This window comes from Camelus dromedarius, chromosome 30, assembly GCF_036321535.1.
Source record: "Camelus dromedarius isolate mCamDro1 chromosome 30, mCamDro1.pat, whole genome shotgun sequence".
In the NCBI taxonomy this organism is placed as follows: domain Eukaryota; kingdom Metazoa; phylum Chordata; class Mammalia; order Artiodactyla; family Camelidae; genus Camelus; species Camelus dromedarius.
The window spans coordinates 10,224,365-10,246,815 of record NC_087465.1 but is presented as its reverse complement, the minus strand read 5'-3'; the positions used below and the strand labels follow the sequence as shown (position 1 = coordinate 10,246,815).

The 22,451-nt window shown below is 41.9% G+C and overlaps 1 protein-coding gene and 1 long non-coding RNA gene across 3 annotated transcripts in view; one reads left to right on the top strand and one right to left on the bottom strand.

Annotated features, from left to right (window-relative positions):
• LOC135319677 (uncharacterized) overlaps positions 1 to 22,451 on the bottom strand; it is a 136,133-nt gene that overhangs the window by 4,958 nt on the left and 108,724 nt on the right. The window lies entirely within an intron of this gene.
• Positions 1 to 22,451, top strand: part of CPA6 (carboxypeptidase A6) — a 181,278-nt gene that overhangs the window by 65,900 nt on the left and 92,927 nt on the right. The window contains exon 2 of the mRNA XM_010989413.3: positions 3,266 to 3,341. Coding sequence (XP_010987715.1) covers positions 3,266 to 3,341 — 76 coding nt within the window. The remainder of the gene's footprint in view (positions 1 to 3,265; positions 3,342 to 22,451) is intronic.

Here is a 22,451-nt window from a genome sequence, read left to right as displayed (position 1 = left end):
GGGGACTAGAAGCAAGTCTGCTTGAAGCAGGGAGCCTTGAAGTGTCAAGGAAAGCTTTCCATTCAGCTGGAAGATACTGTGGAAGGTTTTAGTCCCTTAGGGACGTGGAAGGTGGGAGGTGCCTCTGAAAAGCAGATACCCCAGGCCTTTACCATGCGGGGGGTGTGGGATCCTGTTACACTCTGCATGACAGAGGAATTGCAATTAAAACAAAAATACTGGCCCTGGACCCCTCAAGATTAGCTCCAAGCCATCCTGCAGAGACACTCTCACAACCCAGGAGTCCCATAAATACACTAAAATATATTGAGTTCCTGCTTAGATGGAGTTCAGAGTTTAATGAGAGAGACATCAAACAGATAATCACGGCGAGTGTAATGGGAAATGTGGAGAGTATTGCGAAAGCATAGGAACAGGGTGACCAAAATTCTCCAGATATCAAAGAACAGCTCCGTGAGGATATAACCATTAAGCTACCATTGTCAGAGTGTGGGTTCGTCTGCCGGAGCTGCAATAGCACAGTCCACAGACAGGGTGACTTAAGCCCCAGGAACCCATCTTCTCACACGTGTAGTACAAGTCTGAGGTCAGGGCGTCTGCGGGCTGGGTTTCCTCTGAGGCCGACTTCTCCTGTGTCTTTACGTGGCCCTCCCTCTGTGAGTGTCTGTGCCCAGATTTCTTCCTCTTTAAGGACACCAATATGAGCAGCTGGTTGCCGAGTCATCTTTCTAACCTCAGCCTGCATTCAGACCTTTGATTCCCTCATCTTAACCCCAAAGGGTAGCCAAGGGGTCTTAAAGTGATGTTGCCCCCTAGTGGTTGGAAAAACTGATACATTAAAAAGGGAGCCTCTATTCAGCTTTTTTGATAGTCGTGCACAGCTAGTTTTTCTAAGTGCCAGTAGCTCCTTCACTACCTGAAACCTTCCTGTTTGTGGTACCGAATTATTGTTCACTTCAAAAAAGACTAGCTGTCAGATGTAGGAGGGGTAAGCTTTCTGTTTGGTGAAACAAATGGGGCATTTGAGAGGCAATAGGTTCTACCTGCCGAATAAAGAGCGCCTGGATTTGGGTGACCAGCTGGTCTACCAATGTAATTTATGGGCTTGTAAAAAAAAGTATGACACTTCACAGGTTTTCCTAAATAGCTTTCCTTCTTCTCTGTTCTTTGATAAGTAATCAAACAGTAATAAACACATTTCTCAAGTCACACCTGAGAATTCCTATAAGCTGAGGTGAAGTGAACTTTTTGTGATAGAAATGACAAGGCTGGGTTTGAGCCATCACTTTCAGGTGTGAATAATCCCGGGGTGGGGTGGGGTCCCCTTTTATCCTGTGCCCACGGAGGAGGAACCAATTGCCACGTAGAATTATCCATCATCTTTTAAAAAAAAAAAGGGAGAAAAAGAAAAATCTTCCCATGGCTGTAAAACAGCTACAGATTGCTTTCTTTGAGTTTCTGAGGAGCTGACAGGGCCCCAGATGGAGGTGTTTTTCAGCAAGCTGTCAAATAACCCATCCCTCAAAAACAACCACATCATCCAGGGGAGCCGTGTTTCTTTGCCAAGAATTCTGTTGGGTCAAGGGGGAGAGGCCAGGAGGTGATGGATCCAGGAAAAACGAAGGTCAGAGAAACGTGTAACAGAAATGAAAAAGAGGAAATGTGGGATGACATTGCAGTTCCGAAGGTCATGTTTGGAATTGTTTAACAGTGACATGATGGTTTTTTATTTCCTTTCCTTCTACTTTTTTACTCTTTCCAGAAAAATGGACTTTATGATGCTAAGAGGTGGTTTTGTGTGATTTTTGAGGAAACCAAAGCTACAAAGCCATAACAGAGTAGCAGTGCCCAGAACATTCTAAGTTATCATCAGCAAGCCAGGGAGGGTTAAATCCATGGAATCCATGGGCCTAATGAAGGTTTAATGGGATGATCTGAAAGAACAAAGCTAAAGTGATTGGAAATGAACACACAGCCCTAGACAAGTCTGGAAGTCTCCCTTAGGCTCCGACGCGCTCCCGATTCATCCCACCTTGCCTTGGAGACTCTTATTCATCTAAGTAGTGACACCATGCAGAGACAGGCAAATTCCGTCCATGTTCTGGTGCAACTGTGGGGCTGGAGAGAGAAGTTTTGGGTGAACTGCTCAAGTGTTTGTTTTGGGCTTTATACATATGTACTATTCATAATATTCTACTTTATCTTCAGTCATGGTAAGATGCCACAGAGGATTATGAAAAATATTCATTCCTCTTGTGCTTTCCTTAGTTTTTCCTTACATTTTTTTCTGGAAGCCAGCTATTCTCAGTGATCTCCTTTATACCAATGTGTTAATAAATATTTAATAAGTAACTATGGAAAACACATGGACTGCTTTTGATTATTCAATGCTAGAGCTGTGCTTCCCAACCTGCCCTCATCCTGACTGCGTTAGAAAATGACACCACCTGTCGGGCACACCTAGGGGAGCGGTGACCACGGCAGAGAGCTCTAGCAAATAGCATGACACCTCGAGTCTTCTTAAGCAATTCAGAATCTGTACTGAAAGAACATTACAGACTGTTCAAATATAATTTCAACTGTGGTAAAATTTTAATGGCTGTAAAGATTGATTTTAAATTTTTTACCACTTTAAAAATTGTATAGCCATCTGTATCTCATGGCACATCTGCAAACAACTGGTGGCCCTGCAGTTTGGCCCCACATACCAGTTGGGAAGCTCTGTACCAGAGAAGTAAGATGCCCCACAGGGATGGTTTACCTTCACTGGTCTCACTGTGGGAAGAATCTAACCAGAAATGTTCCATTGTATGTGGATTTCATAGGTCCTCTCATCAAAAGTCATGTTCTTTTTCAGCATTAAGTTAAAAAATTTTTAAGGTAGGGTTGTTTGGCTTTTTGTTTGTTTTCTTTTTTTTTTCCCCCTGTCATCAGGAATTTTCTTGCTTGGTATCTGCTCTGAGGTGTTCGTGAATATTCTGGTCCTGTTGCCACTGTTCCTTGTGTTTTCAGCCTTTCTCTGCTTGAGTGTGAGTCTGCAATCTTCAAAAGCTGATGAAAAAAAAAATGAATAGTTTTAAGACAAAGGGGAAAAGACCAGTACAATCAGAGAGTAACAAGAACTGGATCAGATTCCTGCTGGCCAGTCCGAACTTTTGCTGTTTTTCTTAAATGCAGGGGCTTTTTTTTTAAAGGTAAGAAGATAGAGGTGATTGTATCTTTTTTGGGGGAAGGTAAATATCATCATTTTTTCCCTTTCTTACAGTGATAAGGTGATAAGACTTATTCCCAACACAGAAGAGGAAGCATATGCACTGAAGAAAATATGCCACAAGCTTAAGGTGAGTGTCCACTTACTTATTATTTTGTTTGTAATGTGTTTACAGGGCTTTGCTGACTGGAGTTGAGTAATTGGATTTCTTTAGTCAAGGGAAGAAAATGCTAAGAGATAATTTGAAAGCACTTTTAAAGGGTAGTTAATGTTACTCAAAATATGATACATATGACTATTTATTAGTTCATTTATTTATTCACCATCTCCCTTAATGGAATGTAAACTTCATGAGAGAGCTTGTCTATTTTTGTTCAGTGCTCTTCTCTCAGTGAGTGTCTTGAACATCCTAGAAGCTCAGTAATTTTTTTTTTTTAATGAAAGAGTGAATTTAGCTTCCAATTTTCCAGAGGTTCACTTTCCCTTCTTGAAATCTTCTTGCTGATCATCTGGATACTTTCCTTCTAATTAAAACTTCAGGCAGATGTGAGTTGATGAAAAGAAAGCTAGAAATTCAAGTTAATTAATTTTGCTATGTTTCAGTGGGTCCGATAAGAGAATTTTGCTGGTAAAGGTTGAAGGGCTCTGATTATTCAACCTTTGATGAATTCTATGGATTTTAGAATTAAAGAGTTTCTCGTCTGCCCATTATTGCATATAATTGAGTGTTAGCTTTAGCCAAGAAGTTATAAGAAGGATGGCGATGGGCTCTTCTCCACGCCTACCAGGAACAGAAGCATCCCATAAAGTGTGTGATGGTTTAGCTTCAATCTGATGGACAGCAAAGCAGGTAACTGAGGAGGCCTCTAACGTTCACTATGGGATAGACAAACAGGTGTCCTACGGCAGATGTCCCATCCTACCTGGGGATGGCATGAGGGGGGAGTGACAGATGGGGGACAGCCTCATAGCTTCTGGAGGTATTTATAATTATCAGACTTTTGGTCCTTTGTTTTTGGTTTGATTTTTCTCTTTGACATCTTCCCTTCAGATATTGAATTTATTTGCAAATGAAGTTTTGAACTTTTATTGATTTCCATTCTTCCTCCTTATTCCTACCCCCTCCACACGCAGTATACAGTTTAGGCCTGGGGTCTCATTACAAGGGCGCTCCCCCGCCCCGGAGTGAGGCTGCGGGAGCTTCTTCCAAACTGTTGTGATTTTATCCAACAGAGAGGCCGTGCTTACAGGGCATTTCCTAAACCTCCTCTCTTCCTCAAAGGAATCTCTGCTTTTGGATACTGACAAGGACCTTCCTCTGGTCACGTATGATCATCAACCCCATTATAGCCTTTTCAGCAGCGATACCTGAACACCCTCTGAACAGTCCACCCAAGACTCAAAAGTTGCACAGAAACAAAGCAAGTTTCGAGTAGAAGTTTCTGTCTCCGCTGACATTGTGTTGTAGAAATACCACTGGAAAAATAAAATAGCCCCTCTGCATCTTAGAGTACAGTATTTCAGGGAACAAATACACTGAGCCAAACGTTGCAAAACATGATTTACTGAAGCATTTTTGTGACTACAGTTACACGGCAGGCCTTACAAAGTCATGAAAATGAAATTGTATCGTTCTATTTGTGATGTTCACTAACCATTATCAAAAGCAGTGAAACTACATCAGTGAGAACTGTGGGGATTACGTATAAACTCATAAATCACTGCAGCTGGAACCAAAAGAGGTCGAGCAGAGCTAGGACTGTGGACACCGATGACAACACAATTACCTCGTGCCCTTTTTGTACTTAGAGAAAAACATTTCTGCGTGTTGTTTTCGTTCGGTCCTTAAGGAAAAGCAGCAAACTGGGGGAGGGGATGGTTTGGATGTAAAGGAGCTTAGAAGACAACTGAGGAAGAGGGGAAAGGGGAGCTGGTGAGGAAAGAGGGGAGCAGGTGAAGGGAAGGAGAGGAGTTGACATCAGGATACCAACGATGCCCTGGTGAATCCACTCCATGGAGAATTACATCCAGCCCCTCCCAGTCACTGTGTGCCAGTCATGGTGCAAAATGCCTTCTATAAACTGCCTCATTTTAACAACTCTATGAATTGGGTACCATTATTACTGCTATTTTACAGATAAAGAAACTGGGAGAGACGGACAGAGGCTAAGTAACTTGCCCCCAGGTCACAGTGCAGAACTGGAACACACATCCAGGCAGTGCCAGTCTCTCTAGAACACAAGTGAGGCTGCTCTCGCTCTAGTCTCTTTCCTCTGATCGTCTTCACGATGTAGAGGATTAAGGCCGAGTTCGCCTGGCGTCAGAATGTGGTCATTATCACGCTCTGACTTACTGTATCCCTTGGGTCAGGGCTCACCAAGACCACCCCTGGGTTCAGTGTTTGGCAGGAGGACCCTCGCAGCTCAAACTATAGTCCCGATCAGACCTGTGACTTAGTATAGCAAACGGATACAAAGCCAAATCAGCGGAGGGAGAAGGCCCGTGGGGGCCAGTCCCAGAGAACCAGGCACAAGCTTCCAAGGCTGGTCGGCCAGCGGAGGCACACGGGATGCTCCTCCTTCCCGCAGCACAAGCTGTGACAACACGTGTGAAGCACTGTCTATCAGGGAAGCTCATTACAGACTTTTTATCCTATTTTATTTATAGGATCTTATTGGACCTAGTCACGTAGGTGCCCTCTGTCTCACACATACCGAAACCCCAGACTCCTGCAGGAGAGAGCAGGTGTTCAGCGTGAACTGTGCTGTTTGCACAAACCCTGGAGGCACAGTGAAGCACTCTTCTCTGTTACGGTGGTGGGAACCCTCCCACCATCTACATTCCCAGTCCAGTCTTGCAAGCAGGACTTTCTAAGGTTAGCAGTTCCGGGCTTGCTCGTTAACTCTTTTCTGCACATTTCACTTCCTTCGTTACAGAAATTGTTTTATCAGGCTGAAGTTTGAGGCACCGAGCTTAAATAAATGTTTATCTAAAAGCATCTTGTTAACTTGATGCCATTTTAAATTCTGATGATTGCATCCCATGATCCTCTTGCACTCCTGAAAGCACCAGTTCTGGCCAGCCAGAGAAAGCAGCCCGCAGAGAGGAAAGAATATGACTGTCTGTCATCTGATGCCCTGTGGAGCTGATGGGGCAAAATTGGGGCCACTGTTAACAGCTCCTTTGTGCATCCTGTGCACTTCATCCGAGGGGAAGGGAGGAGGATTTGCTGGGAAGCCTTTAGGTGTCTTCTTTCCCTATAGCACACTGTGGTAGCCACAGTTCTAAGGTGGCCCCAGGATTTCTGCCCCATGGTGAACACACCCTGCATAATCCTCCCTCTGAGTGTGGGCCTGTTAATAGGACGGGATAGTTATTCTCTTAATATATAACATATTATGCAGCAGAAGGAAGATTACCTGGGGTGGGCCTGACCTAATCAGGTGAGCCCCTTCAATGCAGAGATTTATCTCCAGGTGTTCTGAGAGGAGGGAGACAGAGAAGTGCTCCTGCTGGTGTAGCATCAAGTTGCTGTGTGGTGAACTGTCCACAGGAGCCACATGATCAGGGTAGTGGCCTCTAGGACGTCAGAGCCATCCCCAGAGGATAGGCAGCAAGGAAATGGAGCTGTCAGTCCTACAACCTCAAGGAACTGAATTATGCCACAACATATGAGCTTGGAAGACAACTTTGAGGTCCACATGAAGTCCCAGCCTAGCTAGTACTTGATTTTTATTCAGTAAGACCCGGAAGAGAAAATCCAGCCAGCTGTGTCTGGGCTTCTGACCAACAAAACTGTGAGATGATAAATTTAAGCTGCTGAGTTTGTGGTAGCTTGTCCTGTAGCAAGAGAAATGAATGTGCACAGTAAGAAAATGTTCCTACATCTTGGCCTTTGATGGCTCTTGGTGTGACAGCATTTATGAACACTTTAGGTTACTTTTTCTGATTTCACTGGAGGTAACCAAGCAGTTTTGGAAAAGTGAAAAGCAGTTGGATATATTGTTTAGGCTAAATTCACAATGTCTTATCTGAATCATGAACAAATGCAAAATATATGTGCAGTGTTGAATGGACTCTGAGAAGGTACAGTCAGAGCATAGCTAATTAGACAGAGCTGCTGTTACAAAGCTGGTTACTTTCCTAATTAAATTTTATGGTTTTGCTGAAGAATTAAAACAAGAAAGTTAAATGGAAACCATGCCTCCAGAGAACTGGACTGAGAAGGCACCAACCAATTAAATTGTTAATTAAGAGCATAGCCATGATTTAAATAAAGTTATGATAGAAAGGGGACAGTTTGCAGGTGAGCAAAATTAGAGTCCGAACACCACGTTCTGCCTACATTTCTTCACAGAATCTTTGTGCTCTGAAGGAAGAGAAATGGCTTTATGTAAGATCACAGTTTCTATTATAGACTTGACACCTCTTTGTTGAAAGAAAAATTAATGATGTTCGTTTCCAGCTTTCTCATCAGAGATCTGTAGGAGTAAATCACTGTCCTGTGTCCAAAAGTGGATCATTTTTTCAAACTAAAACATAGCCTCAGCACTATTAGTTGGCTCGTCAGGTATCAGGTATCAAGTTGACATACCACGGGTCCTCTGTTTCCGTGGGGAGAGACTGCACTTCATAGCAGGAAGGCTCCGTCCTTTCTCCTTTGCTAGGTTGTGAAATTGGCTGCTGCCTTTTCCCCGGTGTGACCTCCCTCCTCAGCATCTGACTGCTCTCTTGTCTAATCCTCCTTGGTGCCCTCCCAGGTCACGCAGCTGGGCCTACGGGAACGCCAGAACACCTGTGGTCCCTAGGCACTTACAAGCTCAGACATCCAACTGGTTGGTTTAATGGACTGGGACACTTGTGAGGAAGAAGACAGGTGCGAGAGTTCTTGCTATGGGAGTTACTTGTTCCGAGTTTCATTAGAAACATTGTGCTCTATAGGATCTCCTAAGCATGGCCGTGATAGGCAGAATTCTTCAGCCTGCAAGGTTCTTAGCCCTGGTGTATACACGCCTTCTCCCAACTAGCCCATCACAACATGAATCTAGGTACTGCTTTTAAAGGATTTTACAAATGTAAGTAGGGTCCCAAAGCCGTCAACCTCACAGATCTGAAACTTTGCACACCCCTGAATTCCATACAGTGAATAGGGAGGCACTGAGGAGCGGAAGGAGCGACTCTTCAGCTGATGCCGAAAGAGGTTTATGCGCACAGTCAGGCGCTTACTCCTAGGAACGCAGTCCTGCCGAGACTCAGAAGAGACCATTACTCCTTCAGGACTCCCCCCTCAGGCTGTACTTTTTTTCTTTTTCCTGTTCTTAGTAGATCACTCTTTGTATGTGTCCTTGTGATTTCACCCAGAAAAACAGTAAGGATTGGAGGGCATGATTTTTGCTTTGTGAAATGTGGATCTCACTATTTCCACTTTTAAAGGACATGAACATGTGACCCAAGGGCATGGGAACAGATGAAGTGCCTTCTTCAAGGGCAGAGATGAGGCTTCTTGGTGACTGAGGGGTCTCCTGTCAGGCGGGCAGACCATACCTGGCGCCATTTCTTGGCCCCATGAGCTTGCAGCACCCTATCCATCAGCCACAGTCACCAAGACTTTGCTTGATTTTAAAAGTTTCCTTTTGGCTAGCTGCATAAATGTGGAGTGATTTCCCCTGCGTTATTTGGTTTTAGAGATCATTTTTGGTGAGAAGGAAAGAACTTTTTTTAGAGAAATGGGCACGAGCATGTAAATGAGTACCAGTGACTTAATGAGAGTGACTATCGCCACTCAAACACATTCATTAAATATGTAACCATGCGAGGTCTTGTACAGGTCACAGGTGGAAAGCGTCAGCATGGTGATAAATGAGAGTATGACCCCTGCAGACATACTTCCAGGGTTCATATTCAGACTCTTGCATGTACTAGTCGTGTGAGTATCAGCAAATGACCTAATTTCTTTGTGCCTCCACTTCCTAATCCCATATGTAGGGAAATTCAGAAAGAGTGGATCATCCCCACGTTTGTGTTAACCTGTAGCTGGAACATATGTATCTCTCCACCGCAGCTCTTCATTCCCGTGTTGTGTCTCCCTTAGCAGACTGAGAACCCCCCGAGAGCACAGACTACTGACCGTTCTTCTTTGGGTGGGTTCAGTGTCTGACTCATCTTTGTTTCCCCGGCGCCTGGCCGTAGTAGGCACTCAACAAACCTTTGAAGGAATGAGCAAATGGAATTCATTCATCCATCGACTTGCCTATAATCATAATACAAGCAACTCTAACTTGGATTCTAATCAAGAACATATGTATGACTGAATACATTTACAACAGGATCCAAAAAAAAAGGAAAATAGAGATAGAAATAAGAATTACTATAGAATGATGATGGCTTAAGGGAGTGTCACGAAATAGGCAAAGGTGTGAAGTAGAGGAAATTACCTCTTCAATTACAAAGGCAGTTTTATGAAGGAAGGAAGATTTCTCTAAGAGCCTGATGATGTTTCTTGAGAGAATCATCTCTAAGACCTGCCGTTTTTCCTGCTAGAGCCTTGGGTAACTTTAGGATTTTGCCTTTGGGCGTTGACAAGCTCAATGAATATAATACTAATTACCAGAAATACTTCAATTGGAAAATCAGAGCTCAGGTGCTCTAGAAGTCAGTCTGTTGTCTTGCAGAATCAAAAATGTCTATATCTCTTTAAGCCTCTGACATACTTGATTAACAAATCCATTGCTTTCTTATAACCTAAAAACAGTTATTAGGGGTGCCTGTGTGGCAGTTCTCTGTGCCCTAAAAAAAGATTTGGAGCAGCTTTTACATATTCATCAGCCACCACCACAAAGACTTGACTTGATTAAAGAAGTTTCCTGTTTTCTACCATTTTGTTTTTATAGCTGTATAAATGTGGAGTGATTAAAATTCCCATGGTCCCACAAATATGTCTCTTAGATCTTTTCCTGATAATTGCATTTGCTTTGAGGCTATCTGATTCTGAGCTTTCTTCTCTTCTCTCAAATTTTAGTCACATTTTGAACATGGACTATGATCTGGGCTAAGAATCAGCATTTTTTAACCATTTTTTAATTGAAAAATAGTCAGTTTACAATGTTATATCAATTTCTGGTATACAGCATGATGTTTCAGTCATATGTATACCTACATATTTCTTTGCATATTCTTTTTCATTATAGGTTGAATAATGAAAATTATTATTTTTCAATATTCAGTAAAATAGTTTCCTGTGCTATACAGTATAAACTGGGTTTTCATCTATTTTATATATATATATATATATATATATATATATATATATATATATATATATATATAGTGGTTAGTATCTGCAAATCTCGAACTCCCAATTTATCCCTTCCTACCCCCTTTCCAACCTAAATGTCCATCAACAGATGGCTAGATAAAGAAGTTGCAGGGGTGGGGTGTGTGTGTATATATATATGTATACACATACATATACATATACATATACAATGGAATACTACTCAGCCATAAAAAAGAATTAAGTAATGACATATGCAGCATTATATTCTTGAGAAAGAAGAAAGGAGAAGATACAGAGAGAATGGGTCATAATCTAGCAGGGAGAAGGTACTGACCCAGTGCAGGGATCAGTGGTCTTAAGAGGTTACATCACACATCTTGTTTGTTCACTCCCGTAGGGAGAGAATGCTGGGATCACAGGCCAAAGATGCCTCCGAGTGGATGGGCTGAGCTGAGACTTATGAAAGACTGAGGGAGCAAGGCTTGGGCTCTCAGGAAAGGAGTGACTGGATAGGAGGACAGGGAAAGGACAGGATGTATTCTTCTTGCATTCAGCAGTCCCATCCCTCCTTGCCCTAAGCCCAAGCCACCATATCCAGAGCCTGGCCCAGAGGAGACAGCCCATTCGTTCAGCCAACAAAATCAGTCAGGGTCCAGTCGGAAGACAGGAACCACACCAATAATTTGAACAGGAAAATTTTTATATAAAGTTGTACTAACTAGTAAATGGCGACCCAACTACTAAAAGGCATGAGAGAGAAAATACAAATGCAGAGAGCAACTACTACCCCGGAGGGGTGTCGCAAAACTGGCCTCTGCACCCCAAAAACTACATTGAGACTCAGAGGCAGAGTTTTGGGAGAGAAAGAGCAGCTTTGTTGCTTTGCCAGGCAAAAGGGTAATCCCAGCAGGCTCATGCCTTAGAGACTGTGAGTCCATCATGAGACCTTACAGAAAAACTAGGCAGATCAGGAAAGGTGGTGACCATCAGGGCGCTTGACAGGTGCGGCTCCCTTCCTTGTAGCCTCAGCGTCATGGGGAACCTCAGAGGGTCTGTCCATTCTTCTGAGATTACCGGCCCATTGCCTTCTTCCTGGAGCACAGCCTCTGGGATAAAACTATTGTAAAGCTCATCAGGGAGAAGTCTAGGGGGTGCTTAGCACAAAAGCAGTAAGGGAGAGAAAGCAAACTGCAGAATTTCTTAGAAAGAAGCAGCATTTTTAGCATCAGGGAAGTTAGTTCGTTTCCTTTTCCTTCATGGGGATGAGAAAGAATACACAAGAAGGGACTAAGACCTTGACAGAGCCTTTTCACCCCTACCCCAGGCGACGCTGGAGTCAGGGGCCCCCTGAGGGGTGGAGAAACGCCCAGGGCACCAGCAGGCCAGGGCTGGTCCAAAGGCAGCTGCTGGCTGTGGTGTCAGAAGAACTTGCCAGACAATGAGTACAGCTGGGACCCCCATGTGCCAGCTGGAGCCGTGTCATAGGGAGGGAAGAAAGCACGTGGGAACCAGAGAAAGACGCTCCTTCCTCTGCTGTGTCTCACCCTCTGCAGCCCTCTCTCGACAAACCTAACACTGACCCAATCAAAGGAGAAATGTTCACAATGTACAGCTCCAGCATCACGGAGCGAGATGAAAAGACACTGGGTTTGGAGTTGAAATGCCATGTATTAATGACTGACAGCTCCTCTGCCAGCCCCAGAGATGCAGGAATTAACAAGGTGGATCAAGGCCCTTGTTCTCCGGAACCCCACCACCTAAAGAGGGGTAAAGAACAGTAAAAAGGTCACGACAAGGGGGAGCTATCGAGGGACAACATAAAATCACCCTACCCACCAGAGAAGCAGAGAGAAGGGATTTAACGTGATTCTGCGCCAACCGTGTGCCAAGCGCTCTGCCAAGTACCAGATAGTCATTATCTCATAGAACCCCCACAGTGTAAAGGTTGTTATCCCAGTTTTGTAGATTTAAAAAAAAAAAAAAGGAACCATCCTACTTTCCATTCCACAGAAGTTTATTTTTTAATTTAAAGAGTTCCTTCTGAACATGATTTAAGAAGTTTCCCCTGAAATCTTTTCTATCAGTTTTAAAAAAACTTTGCTGAGATGATTCGGTGGCCAGCTGAGAGCAAGAAAGGACACTGGGAGGCCAGATGTGCTGAGGCGGGGAGTCTGGGTGGAAGGCCTGGGGGCTTGCCCCGGGCAACCTGGCTCCCTTCACAGCCTCCCCCGGAGCAGTACGGGCGGCCGTCGGTCAGCTCTCCTGCCGCCTCAAGCAACCCGCCTCGCTTTTTTATTTCTCAATTAATGATGTCTTCAAACCATCTCAGCACATTTTATCTTAGTATATCTAAATAATTAACATCAAACATGAAAAAATTATTTTTCTACCATGAATACTTGAATAATGGAGGCACAGTTAAGAGACGAGGGGAGACATAGTGGCAGTGAGGGCGGTGCTTCCGTTGTAACAAATCTAAGGTTGGCTCCGCATCACAGAGCTTATTGTTCAGCATGTGCATTTGAAAAAAACACTGGGCAAAACAATTCCCTGATTGTAAAGGAAACACAACATCGATTCGGGAATAGTAAAATATCTTGGGGTCCCCTGGTCTCTTTCAGGAGAGTAAGAGTCCTTATTGGTCAAGAAATCAATTGATCAAGGTTGATCAAGATAAATGATAGATCCTAAAGGTTGATTTTCACAGGACTTAATCGCCTAGAATCATTTATTCCTTAATAACTTTCACAATTAAGGTCTGTCTCATACAACCCTAAGTAGATTCGATCGCAGATAAGGAATGTAAGAAACATTAGCCATAAAAGTTAACTCTCTGGCCAGTGACACTGAGCCTCTTTTTCTTTATCAAACCTGTGATTAACAGTCTCTAGAAAACATCCAGGAAGCCAGAGGGTGGCATCAGTGGAGAAGGAGGAGTCAGCTACTTGAGGGGCTATAATCAGAATTCCAAATAATTTTCATGAAGTCGTAGAAGGTTCAGAAACACAGAAATTAAAAGTTATCTTAAGGACAAATGCAGAGTAACACTTGCAAATTTTTAGACGGTAAATCACACAGAAGGGAAACACCAAAGACCACAGTGAAATGTGAGCTTATCACAAACAAGGAGTGTTACACACCTGTAAGCTGGTGTGTCTGTGAGGATGCAGGGACCCTGGGCCTTCACAGATTCCTGGAGTGACCTTTGTATGGCAGCCCATGAGTTGTGCAACAAAATTCTGTCTCTCTTCTTCCTGGGCACTGTATTTCCAATCCCCCTTGGAGGTAGGAATGGCCACATGTCTGGAAGATACGCAATGGAACCAATGGGCCATATACAAGTGATGTGGGCCATTTCTGGGCCAAAACTTTAGAGAAAGGAAGCTTTCCCTTCACACCGTCTTTCCTCTCCTGCTGCCTGGATGTCAGTAATGACACGCCCCAAAAGGACAGAGGAGCCATGACGTGGGAAATTTTTGGATCCCTGAATCACTAAGTAGAGGAAAGCTGCCCACGAACAAGAAATGCCCACCTTTGTTAAGTGAGCAAAGGAAAAAACCTCTCTTGTATTTGAGTCACTTTTTGGTATGTGAGCATTGTAGGAAAGGAGGAATAATTTTCCTTCTCCTTTCTGTGTTCTTAGCTGAGACCCCTGTAATAAAAAGCCATAACAAAAGAAAAACAAATAGAAGTCTATTAACAGGTACACCTCATGTACACATGGGAGATACCCAGGGGAAAGCAACTCCTCAGGGTGGCTTAGCATTCAGACTTAAATACCATCCTAACCAAGAACGGGAAGAGGGGATATAGGCCTCTTGGGGGCGAGTAAATGACTTGGGGGAAAAATGAACTGGCCCTCAGGAGAATAGATGGGAGGTATAATCATTTGTGACAAAGTTTGTCTGGCTGTAGTACCAATTTCCAGTCTCCTCTCCTGTGATGGCTCAGTCTTCCCTGGTTGATGGAACTCCTGGGAAGGAGAGTTATGACAATTGACAGGAGTGGTTTTAAGAGGATGTGTTTTTAGGCAGATAAGGAGAGTAAAGAAAAAGCTTCTCCCTGTATTTGCTATTGTTCAAGTGCCTACGGCTTAAAATAATGAACATACCACAGCAGCATATGTGGAGGTGGCATGTCCTGAACTCCTCCATGCATATTTTGGGCTGGCATATTCTGCTGCCCTTCGGTGTCAAAACAACTAATACTGAAGATGGTACATTAGAGCACCACCTTCACAAAAACAAAAATACACGGCATTAGCTTAGCCATTGGGTGGTAGGTGGAAGGAACGTAGATACCACAATCTGGAAAGAGCAAGACCCATGTCGTGTGAGAGCATTTGGTGAAACTATCAGCTGAACTTGGAAGGCAGAGAACATGTCTATTGATCCCATAGCTCTGAGGAAACTAGCTGCAAACACCCAGAATTTTAGCACATGTCGGTTCTTAGCACAAGTTGGTTCGCTATTTATAGAAAGACAGCACACAAAGGAGCTGAGTTCAGGCAGGAATTGACCAGTTTACAAGCAGAAATGAAAAGGACTTGGTAGAAAAAGGCAAGAAAATCAGACTGCTTGTAGATCCTGAACACAAGAAAATAAGACTGGAAAAGGTTTTTTCAGCAAAAAAAAAAAAAAGTCCCTTAAGGGTTCTCAGATTTGCAAAGTGACTTAGATTAAGTGAATTTCTTTTCTACCTTCCCTCTCCAACCTACTGTTTCCACTGCCCTCAAAGTGGCTTCCATTAAGTTGGGGAGGAGGCAGTGCCCAGGACCAGGAAGCCAAAAATAATAATAAAACAGATTTGAGAATGACATCTAGGAAAAAACTTAGGGTTGTGGTTAAAAGGCTATCTAATTTCAGAGAGATGGCCCAAAATATCACAGACCTGACCCAAAAGAAGTGAAAAGTACAGCATGTCAACATCAGATGGTCATAGTTGTAGGGGAAGTGAAGCAGAGAAGAAGGGTGAAAGGCATACAATATAATTTTAAATAGTATGGTGAGGAAAGAGATCATTGAAAAGATGACATTTGAGCAAAGGCTTGAAAAAGGGAAGAGTGAGTTTTATTCCTACACCTTTGGGAATACCCCCCTCCTTCCTTATTTACATGTCAAAAGGGCCAGTCCCAAATGCTGACTCATGAGAAACTTTCGCCAACTGCCACAACATGACATATTCATTCTCCTTCTTGTGCCTGTGAAGAACTTTGTTATTCTCCTGCACAATCTGTTCTCACATTCTGGTTTTCTTACTCAAACACATGTTCTAATTCACTTACAAGTTTTGGGGAACAAACCAATTTGATGAGGACAACCTAAGGTTAATAGATTGTAGCTCTCTTTGCCTTAACCCCACACAACCTCTATCACCACCCGACATGTTTTGATATTGACAGTTGACGTTTCTCAACATCTTTTCACTCTTTTCAGCCAAATTGCTGCTTATGCACCCCTTCCATGTAGAAATCTACCTTTCGTGCCTCACATACAAAGGATACATTTTTTAAAAAGATTTGTAGTATGTTTGTTAATCAGAAAGATGAAAAATGTTAATGACACCTATAGGCTTAAATGGAGTCAAGGGGACCTAATGGTAGAGACAATAAGAGACAGACTTATGAGACAGTTTGAAGGTAAAAACAAAGCAAAATCAATTACAGAGTTTTAGGTTCAACTTAATCTGAGGTTAACAGGAAGGCGTAAGAAAGAACATAATGGTCAGTGATTCAAGTACCTTGGTTATTCTCAAAGGAAAAAAGGGTAGAAAAGGGTGGAAGGAAAAATCTGATTTGCCTGGAAACTTTTTGCAGACTATCTCACTGAATATGCACCACCACAACTCTAGGGTATCTTAAAGGAAACTTAGTCAACGTTCACTAGAGATCTGAACGTTCCCAATACTCTTCCAAGAATCTATAATTGTTTATCTTTAATGTTGTTTAACAAAAATTCATGGACCTGCTGTAGCAACTGTCAGTTTCATCTAGCATTCATTTTAAATTTACAGATCCTTTCTTCCCTTTAGTAACAACCTCATTCCTCTTGGAAAACCATAATCCTGAAAGAAGCGTAATAAAATACAGAACGAACTCTTTCAAGAATAAATGAGTTTGTAATTTAATGAAACGTTAAATGAATTTCTAAATGGTTCTCCTCAAAGAATTTTTTACGAAGAATTGCTAAAATTAAGTCAGTTTGGGACAAATCCTGCACCCATGTCTACCAGGGAGGTAAAGAATACATGCATGTAAATTACAAGCTCAAAGTGATGCTGTGTAATTAAAATAGAAACATTTCAAGAATGCAATTCTTGTCTGATATAGAAGGATGTTTCATAGAGATGGAATGATCCTTGGAACTAAAAGCATTTTGTTTAAGGATGTAATAGGTAAAATGCAGATCAAACCTCAAAAATAGGAACTTATCTCTTTCCTGGAAGGACACCTAAAGATCAGTGTTGTGTCACACTTAATTTCTTGCTTGTCATGAGAACATTAGCTTTTTTTAAGTAAGATGTAGAAAGTGCAGGATTATAAAATTATTTTATAACACTTTGCTATCAAGGGAATCCAAACTCTTGATAAAATGTTAGTTGACTTAATTCTCAAGGCTCCCAAGCAGGTAAAGAAGTGACAAGCAGTGTTTATGGTGGGTTTTATCTCATCTTCTGCTAGGGAATGTAGTCACAGCTACTCTCCAAGCAGAAACGGAGCTTTATTTCCTAAGGTTCGGTTGAGGCGCTGACCTGACCTCATTCTACCTCCCTCCAAGTTGGGCAGTTATGGTCCAGTTTTGCTCTTATTTCTATTTCTCTTAGGTCTGGCAGTGGAGCATCACAGTCCACGCCTTCATGTAGAACTTGATGAGATGAAGGACAGGATAGCGGCTTTGTTTCTGTTTTAAGGGGAGTAAATGTTTAGGGTACTGGGTCTCATTACATGAGAGTTATTCTAATGAGCAATTCCTTTTTGTCTTGACATATATAAGGTTCAGAGGGACTCATTAAAAGTCAGGTTTATTTATTTTTGAATATACAACATGATAGAGTGTTCAAAATTCCAAATGTTTAGAGGAGACACAGTAAAAAGTCTCCCTCCCCCTCCTCTCCTCTAGTCATGCAATTCTTCCCACAGAGGCAAAACCAGTGTTACGTTTCTTAGGGACATTTGACACAAATCCAGGAAGGGGGGTGGGGGCGGGGAGGAGAGAATAAATAAAGATACTGTGTAAATTATAACAAAACTATACACACTGTTCTACTACTTGCTCTCTTCACTTAAGATATCTTAGCAATCATTCCCTAACCAAATACAAAAGTCCCCGTATTTTTTATAGCTACATAGTCTTCCATTGTGCGAACATATCAAATGCCTTTACCTGATCTTCTACTGATGATATTAAGATTGCTTCCAATCTTGTGCTATTATAAATATTGTTGCAATGAAGAACCTGATAGGAAATTCATTTCCCATATGTACAAGTAGAATAATTTCTCAGAAATGGCATTCCTGGGTCAAAGAGTTTAATTTATAGATATTTTTCAAATTGTTCTCCATTGAGACTTTATCAGTTCAGACCCCCACCAGAAATACCTGAGAATTTCTATATTGCTACATCCATGCCAACATGGTGTACAATCAAACTGTTTAACTCCAAGAGACATTATAGACTAAATAATGAGTTTTCCAGTTCTTAAAGGAGATACTTGATACATCAAAAGATATCTTATGTTTTCACAGGCCCTCAAATTTAAAATAACTTTCACATATCTTCAAAAAAACAATTTTTAAAAATTTAAACAGGACATAAAATTACTTAACAGGACAGGTCATACCTCATTCATATGACCATAGCTTTGCCGAAACAATCGTGTGTGTCAGATTTTAAACCTCAGCCAGCTAAAAAGTTGTTTCAATAAACACTTGACACAAAACATCTCCAGGACTATCAAAGAAACTTAACAATATAATGGAGCCTCTGATACTATGATTTGGTCACTTTTGGGAAAAATGTGGAAATATTCATCTAATGAAAAGTAGAAAATATCATTTTATATATGGTATTTAAATATATATCTGTAGTAGGGGTAGGGATTTCAAAAATATGTATGGGTTGGGATTTGTGATATTCATGCTGAACAAAGAAGTTCTGCCAAGTGAGAAATTAGTTTTTATGAGATGTTTCAATGTATGTTGCCTGTCCCCGCACAGCTAGCCTCCTGCACCTTATCTATACAGCGTTTGCAAAGGTGTAGTCGAAATGTCTGAGATTCCAAATGAGGATTTGTACTCAACCATAAGCTGTGTCACAGCTATCTTGTAATGGGTCTCTCCATTTACAGCAATTACAGGAAATTCTCAAGATTTTACTACATACCTGTATGTTCAGGTATGCTGCAGAGCCTTGCTGTTCTCCAGAGAGACTAGTGTTGGCCAGAGTTCTAAAGTATTAGATCTTGTTCAGTTTTATAGAAATATTTGATTAATACTGTAATACCAACCAAAGTTTACTATTTATTCATGGGCTTCTCTTGAAAATCCTTGTTCTTGCAAAGTGAGGTTCTGGGAGGAAACATTCTTTGCGGTGATATTAAACAGGAAAGATTAAAACATGTCTAAGTTGGTATTACTAAATGTTCATATGACCTAAAAACCGCCTCTCACTTAAAGTTTTACAGTATTAAACACTATCTGACATGATTTGAATTGTCTAGGACATATGGTTCTTTGATGCTCTTAAGAAAAGTGGGTGGGTACCTGGGTGTATGAGGGGAGGGGTGTCTCGTTTCTTGTTCTAAAAAATATTTCTCTTCTCTTTCCTCCGCCTGCTTTCCTATCCTCAGTTGTTACTGTTTGCTGTTCTCTGGGTAAATGGAGTAAGAAGGAGTGTAAACAGTTTTGTAAGCTCTGTGCCTTTAGTCCACAAACACCCCTCAGGCAAAACTTTCTGCTATAATGATCCTTTATTTGGGATTTTGAAATTCAAGCACAGCATGACTTACATCAAAAAAAAAAAAAAAAAAAAAAAAAAAGAAACAGAGAGAGGGAGGCAGGCAGGGAGCACATTTTCTATACAGGGCCAGAGAGTAAATGCTTTAGGTTTAAGGGCCATATGGTCTCTGTCTTAACCACTCAACACTGACGTCGTAGCCCGAAAGCAGTCATAGGTAATATTTAAACAAACGAGTGTAACTGTCTTCCCATAAAACTTTATTTATGGGTGCTGAAATCTTTTTACTTTTTTTTTTTCCACTTACGTTTAAGAATATTAAAAACCATTCCTAGCATGGGATCATACCAAAACAGGCAGCAGACCAGATTTTCACTGGGCTGTGTTTGCTAACCCTTGACCTAAAAGGTAAGATCTTTTTGCTTCAAAATTAAAAATCAGCAAAGGCAAATTGACCCATATTACTTGTACTTTGATGATTAAGTTTAGGTGTAGGTGTTATACTCATTGGGACATTCTGTGTGTGTTTGATATTTATTTGCTTGTAATGTTTAAGAGATTCTGGTGTGATAGAGAATCCGATGGATTAGTTAGGGTGATTCCAATTAAAATGTATAATTGGTTATAGACTCTTGATTTTAAGTTAAAAGTTGGAAGGGAGTTTAACTACACTCATAAACAATAAAAGAATGTTTGGAAGAACTTAAGTCTATATTTAAAAGTTTAATAGTTTATATTAAAATTTATAAGTTTAATTTATGTTGTTTAAGTATGCAGACAGGATTTATCTGTTTAGGTAGTAAACTTGCCTGGTCAAGCATCTGAAGTAAAATTCATTGAATACATTTATAAATGCAATGTAAAATGTTTAAACAAATGAGATAAACTAAAGACGACTCTTCCAGGATGTTTACCCTGTGCCACTTAAATAACATTAATCAAAGAACAAGGAAAGGTAAAACTGTTATTTCAGATATGAATTTACAAATAGAATAAAATTTGTATGTTGGATTTGAAAGTTAATGAAAAGGATGTTTTTAAATTAGGGAACATTACCAAGTTGATATTTCTTAAAAGTGCAAGTAACTGAAACTAATCCTTTCTGCAAAAAACCCTCTTGGACTTCAAAACTCATGATAATAAGAGGGACCTATGAGGAGCACAGTGACAGGAAGGACACCACGTACAGACGGCAGGACTGGCCAGTTCATCTTGACAATCGAGGTGCCACCTGCTTGACTGCCAATGGTGATGTACCAAATTGGGTTGTGCCCACGGCACTATGTTGGTTCTGTGTCTCTGTAAGACCAGCTCTTGATCCAGAGCAATAGCCAAGCCAGACCACCAAGAGCCAATCAAAAGTGGGTCTGGAAGGTGTTAATGTGGTTCTTGAGCACTCTGAGGTAGGAGACCCCCAAACAGTGTTTTAGATTCTCAGCATGATGCCTGCCTAGAAGCTGATACACAATATCCCCTATAACTTGAGAAACACCCTCTGCATAGAAATGTAGAACAGACCATTGGTGTCCATCTAAACCTGCCTTCTGCCTCATCTTAGGTCTCTCCTGAGCATACTTTAGAACAGAGATCAGCAACCATAGTCTGGGGCAAAAGCTGGCCTGCCAACTGTTTTTGTCTAGCCTTCAAACTAAAAATGTTTTTTATATTTTTTTAATAGTTAAAATCAAAACAAAAATACTTTGAGATTCCAGTCATTGGAGTCAAGATGGTGAAAGCTCAGGTGTCAGATACAGACACTGATGGCTTCTGGGGTGTTGTCTGCAGGTGGGGTGCTGACTGCAGGCCGTGAGGAGGTGCCCCATCCCAGTGCAGGAGGGAGAGTGACTGCGAGGTCAGCACAGGACAGCTGTCATTATACCCAAATAGCATTCTCGTTGGAGGAAGACGCTCCTCTTCTACAGGACACCAAGGAGGAGTCTTAGGAAAGCAACAGCGGGAGCCAGGGAACCCCAAGCAGGGAGAGGACGGGAAGACTGGCTGTTACCTCCCACCAGATTCGGGCAACTTTTCCAGAAGTGAGGATTTGCTTCTGCCCTAGAAGGCTTTTCAAAAGCCATTTGGGTGTCTGGCAAAGAAATGAAAAATAGTGAATCAGCTGTAACCATTTATGGGTGAAATTCTCTCTGCAAATTTAGTTTGGTCTTGACAACGGCAAAGGAAGGTTCACTTGTCCGGTGGCTTGCTATCCGAGTGTCTGCAGGAGGCCTTCTCCAGAGTGTTGCACAAGGAGCCTGGTGTTCTCCGAAAACTCTGGCAAAGTGAAGATGGCATTTCAGAGACATGTCATCCCCCTCAGAGTCCAGGTGCCTGGAACAAACTTGCATGACAAGTCAAGCCATATTATCAAAGGTTTCCCGGTGCTTGATTGATACCAACGAATCATTTGCTATTATTTTTCCCTTGGAAAAAACTAACAGCAACATGACAAGTAACACCATTAAATTTGCTGTCCTAAAGGTCTTTTTCAAAGCATTTCATCCTTTGAAAAGCAAAAAGAGTGAGGTTTCTGTGTAGGACTTTGGCTCCGTGTCCATTAGCTGCTCTGCTGCTCTATTTCTAGTGTCTCGAGCTGGCCGTGCACCGCACATGCAGGGCAAGGTGCTTCCTTTGATCCATCATGTCAGCAGTGAGGGAGGCCCTTAGCCCAACAGAGGTCTGACTCAAAGGACAGACTTCAAAGTGAGTGTCATTTTCAGAAATAAGCGCACTCTTCCAGGACTGTATGGGGTTTTTTAATCACATACCGCCGACAGAACCTTCCTCGTCATTTTTATTTTTCTGTGTCCCATTACCCTTCCAGCCCTCCCTCTTTGAAGTGTTTGCACACAAGCCCTGCATCTGGGTTTCGGGGGGGCTTCTGCAGTGGTTTACATCATACCTACCAACCAAGATCCTCCCAAAAGAAAAGAAAAAGACACGGCATGATCCCAGATCGTGTCTCTAATTGTCTCCCACCTGCTCTCCATTAACCAATAGGTTTGTCTGGGGG